The 13,849-nt window shown below is 35.5% G+C and overlaps 1 protein-coding gene across 4 annotated transcripts in view; it reads left to right on the top strand.

The window, feature by feature from the left end:
* Positions 1 to 13,849, top strand: part of LOC104883497 (sugar transporter ERD6-like 16) — a 40,386-nt gene that overhangs the window by 12,560 nt on the left and 13,977 nt on the right. For all 4 annotated transcript variants that reach the window (XR_002038844.3, XR_788570.4, XR_788569.4 and 1 more), the window contains exons 5-8: positions 13,093 to 13,158; positions 13,315 to 13,380; positions 13,506 to 13,581; positions 13,695 to 13,759. Coding sequence is in view for 1 of the 4 variants with exons in the window: in XM_010668027.4 (XP_010666329.2) it covers positions 13,093 to 13,158; positions 13,315 to 13,380; positions 13,506 to 13,581; positions 13,695 to 13,759 (273 nt within the window). In the remaining 3 variants the exon portion in view is untranslated. The remainder of the gene's footprint in view (positions 1 to 13,092; positions 13,159 to 13,314; positions 13,381 to 13,505; positions 13,582 to 13,694; positions 13,760 to 13,849) is intronic.

Below are 13,849 nucleotides of genomic sequence, written 5' to 3'. Positions count from 1 at the left end.
AGTAGCTTAGCTCGACTCATTATTCATCTAGTCAAGCTCGAGTTCGACTCGTGCCTACATGACTCGAGTTTTGACCGCATTTTGAGCGATTCGATCTCAAATAGCTTACGAGTTGTCTCATCTCATTTACGAGTAGGTAGTAGCTCAACTCGACTGATTACTCATCTAGTCGAGCTCGAGATGAGCTCGTGCCTACATGACTCGAGTTTTGACCGTATTTTGAGCGAATCGATTTGAAATAGCTCACGAGTTGTCTTGTCTTATTAACAAAGTTGCTTAGAACCATTAGATTGTGTCGAATAGATGATTTGGAGCCATGTTGTGGGGTAAGGGAGGATAATATATATAGAGTAAAAATCTTTACAAAATTGAAACCATAGTGGGAAACAAGTACATATGCATAAAACATTGAAGCTTTATCTTAATGAAAAAGGCATAGTTCATACTTCATACTGTGCTAATGTATATACAATATTTGTGTATAGAATGCAATTAGAAGCACGTTCGAATTTTTTTCTCCTAACGATTAGGACATAGGCAGAGCTCGAAAAGAAAGGGTTGACTGTAGGAATTTATAAGTACTATAAAGAGAAATTTCATGAATCTAATTCATAAGCACTTAAAACAGGATCACATGCATATACAATTAGGGATCACAACATATAAGTTTAGAAATAACCTTTGTAGCGTGAACTCCACAAAGCTTGAGTAATCCAGATAAAGAACCTCAGATGCGATTCCTCTACTTGGTCCACCAACCTGGATCAACACTCCACCAATGCTAGTTGGAAAGGAAGAAAACTTCTTTCTTGTTTTTGGAGTTTTACGTGACCTTTTGAAAGAGAGAGAATAGGAGAGAGAAAATAATAAGAGATATCTGATCATTTTTCTTTTCCGCCTAACCCAAATATATAAATATTTAGGTCAGAATTCTCTCTCCTTTTCCCATCACTTGGCCGGCCACCCTAGGGCCCTCTCTTGGGCTCTAGGCTTATTTCGTTGATCCAAATTTAATGTGTGACCTTGTAGGATCCGTTATATTGAGCTTCGGGTTTATTATTTACTAATCCGAAATTCTATAGCTTTCTCTAGCAAGACGTATAGACGACCCAATATAAAGAATTATTATCTCCATAATACGATCCAATATATATTAGTCATTGCATTTAAGTTGAGGACATAAATCCTTCAATCTCCTACTTGTCCGAGACGAGTGTGCAATGTTTTTTATTCCTCAAGTCTCTTAATGTCTTAATTTGATAGTATGATCATATTTCTGTATCATCCATACTAGCTTTCAAATTATTCCTTGAAATCCGAGTTTAAATTGTCAAATAAATGATCATCGAATGATCCATTTGAGCACGACCATGCATTTTCAATTTTTCACTCTTCAGGGGGCCAAGACACCTATCCTATCTCATATAGGAGGACTTTTCCAATCTTGTAGTAACCAATACTCCCACTCAACTTTTAGCACAACCTGAATGCTGCCTTTATAGTCCCCTTTTACGGCATGACGTTTGACAGTATCAAAGTTATACCAATCATTGGGCTAAGTAATGTTCTACTCATGTCTCAGGAATCTACTAATATAATTTCGAAGTTACAAAATGTAACAGCCTGGATTTCCCCGACCAGCTTATAGAGGATTAAGCACAGCGAAAGAGACTCTGGTCGAGATAACCCGAACTATTACCATCACACTCACCGAACTACATTAGAGAGTGTGGAACTCAATTCCCAACTCTATTCAAATTAGTTAACTATTACAACTACGCTTTGATTCCCAGACTTTGTACCAATTACTCCTATAGAAAATCCGGTAAAGTTTCCTTTGAAAATAGGACAACGCTAAAGCGAGAAATAAAATGAACCTGTTATAATTTCAATAAATAAAACATTTTCAAATCCCAAAGCTCATCAAGCTCAACGCTTTCGCGGAGCAACAACCAACAGAGAATCAGGAACACTAACGACTCTTAAATGAAGAAATAGATTATAGAAAATAAACGATTAACTATTACAAGTGGAGCGTCCTCACTTCAATAACATATATAATACTGCACCATCTCATATCCGCTTCAGCTTGCAAAAGAATAACTCACGGCTTCAACCTGAAACATATAACTGCCACCCACCAAGTGACAGGCCACAGAAATGACAAAACAACGTACACACATCAGCAAAGCTGAGTACTAACCCATAAATAAGCTTAACACATGCTTTGGTGGCTTTTACTTAAAACGACTCAGCAGTCAACATAATCACATTGTCATAACATGCATCACATCAACTCATGTTGACAACATACTTATACATCTTTATCTGATTGTTCCTTTTCTACTACATCATCATTCACATAACAGCAAACCCAATAACATGACTTGAAACAATCTTGTAATTGATACATATCTTATATAGAAACTAATTAGTTAACCTTTCAACATATCACGATCCCTTATGAGGAATCTGGGTTTATCAACTTTGATATAAACAATATACTTTTTCTTCCTTTAATTGATTTCTTATCAGAAATCCAAACTTACGTTTTCATACTCTATCAATCATTTCCTTATACTGTCCTACATAAACCCTTATCAAGCAATAAATGACATAACACCTTTCATCATAACGATTCCTTATCGGGAATCCAATAACAAGATACGATTCCTTATCGGGGATCCACATAACAAGATACGATTCCTTATCAGGAATCTAACGTTAGTATCACTTACCATGAAATGCCTCCTTATCAAGAAACCAATATCGATATTTATATTCATATACTGAATAAACATTCATTACTTACCTGATATGATTCCTTATCGGGAATCCGATATCAACACAACTTACCACGATACGATTCCTTATCGGGAATCCATTATCGATATAACTTTCATACTTTGAAATGACATTCCTTTTAACGAGGGGAAAAGAGAACGCGACGGAGGAGACAAAGCTTACACTCCGACAGTGGGGGTCGTTACTCAACCATTCGTTTTACTTTTGGCCAATAACCGCGACTAGTCCGGAGTACATTTTTCCGCTGATTTCATCAGCCATCCACATGTTTCACATTACCTGATATATCACCCGATTATCACCACACAGAGCAATGGGCAGGTTTCCCTGTGGGGCCCCCCCAAGGTTCACAGTCCATGGGACGCTGTTCATGTCACCTCATCCGTCGACTCAGACGAGGCTACTTTCCCCTTTTAGATTCCTTTCGATTATCGTTCATAACTCAATCGTCATTCTTAGAACTATTCCATAGTTATCGTAATCCTTGACAATCATTGAACAACAAGCAAGGCTTCTTCTTAGAGAGTTATAATCGCTTAAGTATTTCGAGGCCAATATAGTTATGCATTTCGATTCAACTCAATTACAATTACAAAACATACTTACCACACCAGTAACTAATCATATTCTGTAAAATACCCAACCATAGTGACAATAAGTCTCTCAGCTAGAATTAACTAGCGAGAGTTACTAACCCGATTCCACACATCACATACTTTTGCATATAGATAGTTCATATTCTTTTTTACTTCACCGATATCTATGTAGACTCATCTCAATAATGATAATAACCGTTATCAAACACCATCAACAATTACAATAAGTCTCTCTCTTAGAATTAACTAAGGAGAGTTAGCGTAGATTCCACAACTCGAGATTCATGAAATAGAGGTCGATTAGACCTAGTCAATTATGGGCCATGTTATCTCGTAAGTTCGATTCCAATACCATTATAAATGTCAAAAATTAATGGATCATATTTTTACTTAGTATAGCGAGTCAACCTCCTTTCTAATTAGAAGTCATTTAATTACAACTCAAACTACTTTAAAGTAATACACAAACTTACACTTAAACAATCTCATGTATTAACTTGGCTTTGTGAATATCCATAAACATACTTTATTAAATTACTCCATTTTATAGTCATTGAACTCAGATCCTTTATTGAACACATCCCCAATAATCAATTCATAAATAACTAAATGAACCGACAATAGTCTCTATATTATTAATACTAATAATTAGTTAAACCTTCCTCCAACTTTCATTTGAGCTTATTAATTAGGTTGAACTATTTAACCCATCTACTCAGACTATTCCTCCACTTGGCATCACATGATAACTCTAGTTAAGCTATATTTTCTTTTAGAACTATTCATTCCTTAATAAACCTCAATATATACTTTCTTCTAATCAATCATCTTCACATAGTTATACTCAAACAATTCTAGAAAGATTATTCTAGTTATAACAAAAACATTACTGTAAGCTTGCCGACTTAATTCACATATAATCTGGACCTTGAGAACTACCAAACCATACTATGATTCTTACTTTACTCTAAATATGTCACATTTCCAAGGTTGACAACAATTATCATTCCATCAACCAATGTTTGTCTTTAGAACAAGAGACGTAGCATTACTACAAAGGACTACACTAATACATCATATCATAACTCACACACCAAGTCTATAACATAATTCCAATCTAATCAACAACCCAATGTTGCAATTGCGATGTCTTTAGAGTTATTAGCAACTTATGTAAAACATACTAATTTAGACCCACATACTCGCTTGTTTTAATGAATATAAACCGTCAATCCACATTTAGAATAACAAACTATTTAAAAGATGCTTTATGATCACATAATCTCGAATCTGTTTCCACATAAAGTAACATTAATCTAGCCATAAGTAATTGTATAATCGTATTTCTTACTTACTTTACTGAATTAATAACATAATGACAAATCCCTTTTTAATGAGTAATAACCATCTAAAAGTTGCAACACTACTAATTAACCTTATTAATCGAATTCTAATAATAGTCCAACATGATTATAAAGAGAACTCCAAGTATGGTAAAACTTTAAGTAAACCTTCTATTTTATAAATGTTAACAATTTTCATTTCAACTTGATAAAACAAACTTACTAATTTAGTTCATAGCATTTAACTAATTTGTTAGCTCTTCATTAATTATCAATCTCACTACACTAACAATATTAAAACCAACAAACGACTACCATCAGTATCAATCAGCTAAACTACTTCAATGATTTGATTTTTTAAACCAACAATTAACTATAATTATCACAACACATTTACCCACGCATTCCTCGAACTAAACCAATATAACACCATTTATTCAATCAAACCACACAATCAACAATTAACATCAACAATTCAAATTCCAATTGTTAATCTCCACTCAAAATCAGATGGAATAGCATAAAAAAACAAAGGAAAGAACAAAGGAAGGTCTAGTACCTTCAAAGAGGGAGAAGGAGATGCGATTACAACCACCAGCGGCTGCACCGCAGCACAATAAGATCAGCACCCTTAGCGCACAACAAGGACAACAACAACAATGACACTAGCAGCAGCGCGAGCCGAGGAGGGAAGCTCCGGCGAAGCTGCGGTCGTGGTACGACGCGGCGCACGAGGAGCAGCAACGCAGGGCGACGCCCACGAACAACACTAGCAGCAACGAAACAGAGGAAAACAGAGTGGTGCAGATTTCCGACAGCCTCGGAAAACGCCGGCGAGGCGCGACGCAGGCGAGCGTGAGAGAAACGAAGGGTTCACGGGGAGGAGAGAGAGTGTGAGGTTTCGGGTTCGGGGTTTTCACTTTTAAGGGTTGGGGATTTTTCTTTTGGAATTTGTTTCACGGGAGAGACAGAGAAAGGTTTAAGGGGTGGGTTTGGGTTTATCACCAAACCGACAACTAAAAAGGGATTTTTATGGAGTTTCCAAATAAAGCAACCGGATAGGAATGAAGATGTATACTGAATTTGTGTTTCGTTATGGCCAAATACACCCAACTAAAATTTAATTGCTTAATTTCAAAATATATACAATAAGAATGATTTCGTAAAATTTAAACTAATAAATATATTACAAATACGACAACTAAAGTGTCACATTCTGAATCAAATAAAATATGAAAATCTAGAACATAATTAACTTAATAATTATAATAAGTATCTAATAAATCTTTTATTTAAAAACCAGCCTGTTACACAAAACTTCTAAGTAGGTCTAGTTCGACTATGTATCAACTATACATATCCATATGATTGATTAAACATCTCTATGTTTCCATAGCCCATGAAACGACGTTATCAATCAATCTTATATGCTAATCTCTTTAATAAGTAATTTATGTCCAGTTTAATGACTTAGATTAGGAACTTTCATATTCTATGAATTCTGTTCACTTATGGTGTTTCATTCATCAAATCACATATTTGACAAAACCATAGAATTCAAGATATATTTTGGACATTTTATTTAATAGCAAACCAAAATTAAATAAGACAAAATTTATTATCATAAACATAAATAGCAAAACCATGTCTTTACATTGTAATAAGTTTCTCTAAACCTAGTACAATCTAAAGCCACTCTAACATTTGCTTCAAGCCTATAGCCCTAGCATGACACTCATGCTTGGGTTGAGGTAATGGTTTAGTTAGCGGATCAGCCACGTTCTCATCCGTATGAACTTTGCTTTGAGCTCTTCCAGCTCTCTATTATTCCATTTAGACGAAGGAAATACCCTGACTGAGAGCGGTAGTCATCTTTGTCGATTTGGAAGCTTGTATTAATATAACCTTCAACAACCAACTCACTTTGTCCCCCATATACTAAGAACATGCCTTTAGTCCTCCTCAAGTACTTAAGGATGCTCTTAGCTGCAGTCCAGTGTGCTTCTCCTGGATTTGCTTGGAACCTGCTGCACATGCTCAAGGCATATGCAACATCAGGTCGAGTACTTATCATGGATACATGATGATCTATAGCCAAAGCATAAGGAATGCTACTCATTCGCCTTAACTCATCAACCTCAGTGGGCACTGACTCTTGCTAAGCGATATGCCATGTGACATGGGAACGAAACCTCTTTTCAAGTTTTCCATGTTGAACCTTGTAAGAACCTTATCAATATAAGTTTCTTGACTTAGCCCAATCATCCTTCGAGACCTATCTCTATGGATTTTGATTCCCAGTATGTACTCAGCTTCTCCAAGGTCCTTCATAGAGAAACAACTCTTTAACCATTCCTTGACTGACTCAAGCATTGGTATGTCGTTTCCCATGATTAGTATGTCATCTACATACAGAACCAAGAAGACTAAGCTGCTCCACTAAACTTCTTGTAAACACAAGATCTTCTTCGCTTTTGATGAAACCAAATTGTTTGTTTGCCTCATCAAACTGAAGATTCTAGCTCCGAGATGCCTACTTCAATCCATAAATATATCTCTGAAGCTTGCAAACCCTTTTAGGATTTTCTGGATCTTCAAAACCTTCAGGTTGTGTCATGTACACATCCTCATTCAAGAACCCATTCAAGAATGCGGTTTTGACATCCATCTGCCAAATTTCGTAATCGAAAATGCAGCAATCGCTAAAAGTATCCGAATTGATTTAAGCATTGCTACTGGAGAAAAGGTCTCATCATAGTCTATACCATGAACTTGTCTGAATCCTTTTGCAACCAGTCTTGCTTTGTAGACATAGACATTTCCATCTTTGTCTGTTTTCAATTTGAACACCCACTTGCATCCAATAGGGTTAACCCCATCAGGCAAGTCAACTAGTGTCCAAACTTTATTCTCAGACATGGAGTCTAACTCGGATTTCATGGCCTCAAGCCATTTCTCAGAGTCTGGGCTCGTCAAAGCTTGTTTGTAGGTAGTAGGTTCTGAATTTTCCAAAATCATAATTTCAGAATTTTCAGTCATTAGGAAATCAACCAACCTTTTGTTTGGAATCCTTGGTCTACTAGACCTACGCGGGGCCTGAGCATCAAGAGAAACGTTCTCTTCAACAGTTTGAAGATTTTCGCTTGAATCAACTTCGAATGGGACGGTAGGAGGTTCACGCGTTGAATACGTCATCTCCTTAACATGACTTTCGTCTTGTTGTGCCGTCTCTGACATGGTTGAGCCACGTCCAGTTGTTGCTCATCTCGAATTTCTTCGAGTGTTATTTTACTCCCACTTGTCTTTCTAGAAACAAATTCCTTTTCAAGAAAGACACCATCACGAGCAACAAACACTTTGTTCTCTTGACGGTTATAGAAGTAATAACCCCTTGTCTCTTTTGGATACCCACAAAAAGACATTTATCTGACTTGGGTGCGAGTTTGTCTGATAGTAACCGCTTTACATAGACCTCGCATCCCCAGATTTTAAGAAAAGACAAGTTTGGAGGTTTTCCATTCCATAACTCATATGGAGTCTTTTCTACAACCTTTGACGGGCTCCTATTTAGTGTGTGTGCAGCAGTTTCGAGAGCGTATCCCCAAAAGAAATCGGAGAGATCAGCAAGACTCATCATAGATCGAACCATATCTAGTAATGTTCGATTCCTCCTTTCAGATACACCATTTAACTGTGGTGTTCCTGGTGGAGTTAATTGTGAAAGAATTCCACAATCCTTTAGATGATCATCAAACTCTTGGCTCAAATATTCACCACCACGATCGGATCGTAGTGCTTTTATTGTCTTACCAAGTTGATTCTGTACTTCATTTTGGAACTCTTTAAACCTATCAAAAGATTCCGACTTATGTTTCATCAAGTAAATATAGCCATATCTACTCAAATCATCAGTGAAGGTGATGAAGTAATTAAACCCTCCCCTTGCCTTTGTGCTCATAGGACCACATACATCTGTATGTATGAGTCCTAAAAGATCGCTGGCCCTTTCACCTTTTCCAGTAAATGGTGATTTTGTCATCTTACCCATTAAGCATGATTCACATACATCAAATGATTCGAAATCAAATGATGGAATTATACCGTCCTTTTGTAACTTGTGAATGCGCTTTTGGTTATATGACCCATTCGGCAATGCCAAATATAGGTTAGGTTAGAATCATTTGATTTCTTTCTTGCTATCTATGTTATAGACTTGTAATGATTTATCAAGCACATATAAACCATTTATCAAATTAGCTCTGGCATAGAACATATTATTGTAAGAAATGGAACAACATTGTTCTTTATTTCAAACAAAAACCTTCAGAATCCAAAACTGAAACCGAAATTATGTTCTTAGTTATTTAGGAACGAAATAACAATTATTTAATTCTAAAATAAGCCCAGATGGCAAGTGTAGACTATAGCTCCCGACGGCAAGTGCAGCAACTCGTGCTCCATTTCCAACGCGTAGCTCTACCTCGCCTTTTGCCAACTTCCTACTTCTTTTTAGTCCCTGCACATCATTAACTATGTGAGAACCACAACCGGTATCAAATACCCATAAAGAAGTAGAAGTCAAATTGATTTCTATAACATATATACCTGAAGTGAAGCCCCAGACTTCTTTATTTCCTCCAAGTATATCGGGCAGTTCCTCTTCCAGTGTCCAATCTTGTGACAGTGGAAGCACTTGCTTTCCGCAGCAACCTTGGCTTGGCGGTTGGCTTAGGTTTTTCAGCGACAGTGGCAACTTGCTTGCCTTTGTCCTTCTTTCCTGCCCATTTCTTTTTGAAACCCTTTCCCTTTTGAACCAACAGAACCTCTTTCTTTGGTTCAACCTTAGGGATGTTCCTTTCAGCATTGACCAACAATCCATGCAGCTCTTGCAAAGTCTTTTCAGACTCATTCATATTGTAGGTCATTCTGAACTGATTAAACTATCAGGAGTGAGTGGAGAATAATGTCAGTAGCCAACTCGAGCCTATAAGGAACCCAAGTCTTTCCATGTTTTCGAAAAGACCCATCATTTCGAACACATGGGGGCCAACAGCTTGACCCGGCTTCAAGTGACATTCAAGATCTCCCTTTAGTCTCATACCGCTCAACTCGGCCTGAGTTTTAAACATGGCCCGCAGCTCTTGCATGATCGTGTAGGCATCCTTGGTTTCGAACCTCTTTTGGAGGTTCGGCTCCATGGCTGCTACCATCAAACAAGTGATTGGTATAGACTTATCACTAGCCTGTTTTGCACGACGTTTTTCAGGTCAGTTGATTCATCAGTTATTACAGGAAGCGGGGTATCTAAGACGTCCTCTCGACCCTCAAACCTCAGAACGAGTCTTAAGGTCCTTTCCCAATTAAGGAAATTTTCACCATTCAGTCTGTCCTTTTCCAGAAAAGGACGAATGTTGAAGACGGAGTTGTTGTTGTTGTTGTTGTTATTAGACATGATATCTATAAACAGAAAAATAATGCAAAGTTCAATTTTATGTTTATAAAGCAACCTAAAACATGTAAAAGTTTCTAGGTTGACCACCTATTCAAAATTAAAGTCCCCTATGAATAAGTGTTTTACAAGATCCTATCAACATGTAACACTAAGCAGACGGAGCCTTATCTTAACGTTACATTATCAAGGTAAGTAAACTCTTTTACTAATTATAAACATTTATAACTCTTGTTTAGATGGATAAACATCGCATGTTTAACTATCTCTTGCTTCAAAATTCAAAACGCTTTTGATAATTTTGTTAAGGACAACCAAACTAAGTTGTAAAATTCGCAATTTTACCTTATTCCCAAAATTAATGATAACACCCTGCGGAGGCATGACCTATTACTATTAATTAAGGGTTTATAAGTACTTTATGTTTGGAAAAGCAAACCTTAATATTTACGGGGCCTAAGTTTATTATGTTGTTATGAATTAGTGAACTCTAGCGCATCAATAAACAACATACAATAAACTTATAAGCATTTTAAAGAATAATAAAATGCGAAAATAAAAAGATCTAGTATGGCCCCTAATCCTAAGAACTAAGCATCAACGGCTCCATCTTGGACTCTTCATGGATCTCCATCCACTTTTCCATGGGCCTTCTCTTGATGTGCTCTTCTTTGGATTACATAAGTATTAAAAATAATTTAAATAAGAACTAAATTAAATAAATTACAAAAATACTTAACGATACGCAGATCATATTTAACATTATAAGAATACATCACGATACGTAGATCGTATTTTCTATCTTAATTTGGGTCATACTAGTCATACATAGCAAATATATCATAATATAAAAGCCACATAATAATATCAAATATTATACTTGCCAATCAATTAAAGTATCAAATATTCTTAATTAAAGCAAGAGAATAAAATTTTAACTAATAACTAATCACCTAAAGATTCTATCCCTTAAAACTAGCCTAATTAATTTTAATTAGATTAAAAAATCAGATTATGGATTGAAATTTATGACCAAGTCAATAATTAACATAATTGAAATTTACTTATCTTTCTTAGAATCTGTTTTCAAAATAAAACTTCCAAAATGATAAAATAAAAAAAAAAATCTGCTGTCCAGAGTTTTAGGCACGTTTTCTTTAACAAATTTTTTTTTCTTTTTTTTTAATTTTAAAATCGAAAACTAACGCGTGAAACTGCAGCAAGGCTGCATTCCACGCAACCGGAGCTAACCAAAACTAGGCGACCTTTGCAGGCCACCTCGCCGGCATACTTGCCGGTCTTTTTGATTCGCGACCCTACGCTGGTCGTTTTACCGGTGAGCCGACGCCGGCAGATAGACCACCAACGCCAGCCAACGACCTACCGAAAAACGCAGCGAACAACACTGCTCGCACGTCTAATGTGTGTCGCCTGCCGCCACGTCCCCTATCCGACGCGACTGCTCGCCGGCAGACCACCGGACTCCGAAGCAGCCATTGCTCCTTATCTTTCCTCCTTCAATTTTTCTGTTTTTCAAATCTTTTCTTTTCTTTTCTTGAAGGATATTAAAATTACAACCTCTTGTAAATTTAATTAGGCGATCTTGATTAAATTAAACATAACTTTTTATGCTTAATACAGAAAATTAAATTTTAAAATCCCTATTTTAATTAATTTTCAGATTATTCATATAATTAGTCACTAATTCGTACAAAACACCTTTTATATGAATTTATTTTCATACATAAATGATTTAAACATGAAAATTAGATTAACAACATGAATTTATTTTTCGAAATTTAGATTTTTAAAATCAGATTTTAAAATTTCGAAAAATAGGGTTTTTAGGGTGAATTTTCGGCTAATATAGATTAAGAAAGCAAGTTATTAAAACTCTTTTTAATCAATTTCAATTAATTATTCAATCTATAATTTAATTCTTCCCCTTAATCAAATTAAAATTAATCATACATAAACTAAACTTTATGACCAAAATTCTATATGCAAGAGGCTAAAACTGATACCACTGTAGGAATTATAAGTACTATAAAGGGAATTTCATGAATCTAATTCATAAGCATTTAAACAGGATCACATGCATATACAATTAAGGATCACATATAAGTTTAGAAATAACCTTTGTAGCGTGAATCCACAAAGCTTGAGTAATCCAGATAATATAAGTCAGATGCATTCCTCTACTTGGTCCACCAACCCGGATCAACACTCCACCAATGCTAGTTGGAAAGGAAGAAAACTTCTTTCTTGTTTTTGAAGTTTTACGTGACCTTTTGAAAGAGAGAAAATAGGAGAGAGAAAATAATAAGAGATATCTGATCATTTTTCTTTTCTACCTAACCCAAATATATAAATATTTAGGTTAGAATTCTCTCTCCCTTTCCCATCACTTGGCTGGCCACCCTAGGGCCCTCTCTTGGGCTCTAGGCTTATTTCGTTGATTCAAATTTAATGTGTGACCTTGTAGGATCCGTTATATTGGGCTTTGGGTTTATTATTTACTAATCCGAAGTTCTATTGCTTTCTCTAGCAAGACGTATACACGACCCAATATAAAGAATTATTATCTCCATAATACGATCCAATATATATTAGTAATTGCATTTAAGTCGAGGACATAAATCCTTCATTGACAAGACATACTAATTAATAAAGTTAAAACTTGTATTAGTAGTAGTTTATATTCGAACTTATTTGGGTAATAGTTCAGCTCGGAATAACATCATTTAAATAAGTTTCATCCTATAATTCTTTATACTGTTTCACATTAGCTGCCCTCTTCAAAGAATGTTTTTTTTTTTTTTTTTTCTTATTATATATTTCTATAATCTTTGTAAAATACAAATCTAATTCGTGCTTCTATTTTGATTGTTATAAACAGGGAGCACGGTCACTTGAAATAGGCAGGCTATTCAGTGGATATGGCATCGGAGTCCTATCTTATGTGGTAAAAATTAGTACTACTTATTAGCTGAAACCATAATTTTATTTCCTCTTATAATAGGTAATAAAATAAACAAGGCTTCTATGAACATTTGTTTGTGCTATATTTTGTGCTCTTTTTCTATTGAGATTTAAAGTACATGTTACTTGAATTACATAGGTTCCTATATTTATTGCTGAAATATCACCAAAAGGATTAAGAGGAGGGCTCACCACTCTAAATCAGGTATCAACCTACTCTTTTTGGTTCCTCATATTTTTATATTCATTATTTTTCAATTTTTGTTGGGTTTAATTAGGCTTATAAATATAGTTTGTGATAATCTTAATCTCACTTTAATCATTACGCAGCTTATGATAGTTACTGGATCCTCGGTCTCATTTTTGGTAGGATCAATCATCTGCTGGAGAGCTTTAGCATTAACTGGTAAAATTTTAAATCCGTATTCCAAATATTAATCATTAGTATATGTAGTTATATATCAAAATATACCCATAATGAATTAATGATAATAACTTTGGTTGCTTTACTGAATGAAGGTTTGGTGCCATGCATAACACTGCTTTCAGGTCTGTTCCTTGTTCCAGAGTCGCCTAGATGGTTGGTGAGAATCTATAGGCTATAGCTAAAGTCCATTTTCCTTCGAGTTATTTTTGGGGAAATACTATTTTTGATAGTTGGTGATGGTTCATTT

The sequence above is a fragment of the Beta vulgaris genome, chromosome 3 (assembly GCF_026745355.1).
Source record: "Beta vulgaris subsp. vulgaris cultivar EL10 chromosome 3, EL10.2, whole genome shotgun sequence".
Taxonomy (NCBI): Eukaryota; Viridiplantae; Streptophyta; class Magnoliopsida; order Caryophyllales; family Amaranthaceae; genus Beta; species Beta vulgaris.
The sequence above is the reverse complement of the archived record's forward strand: the minus strand, read 5'-3'. Positions and strand labels throughout refer to the sequence as shown.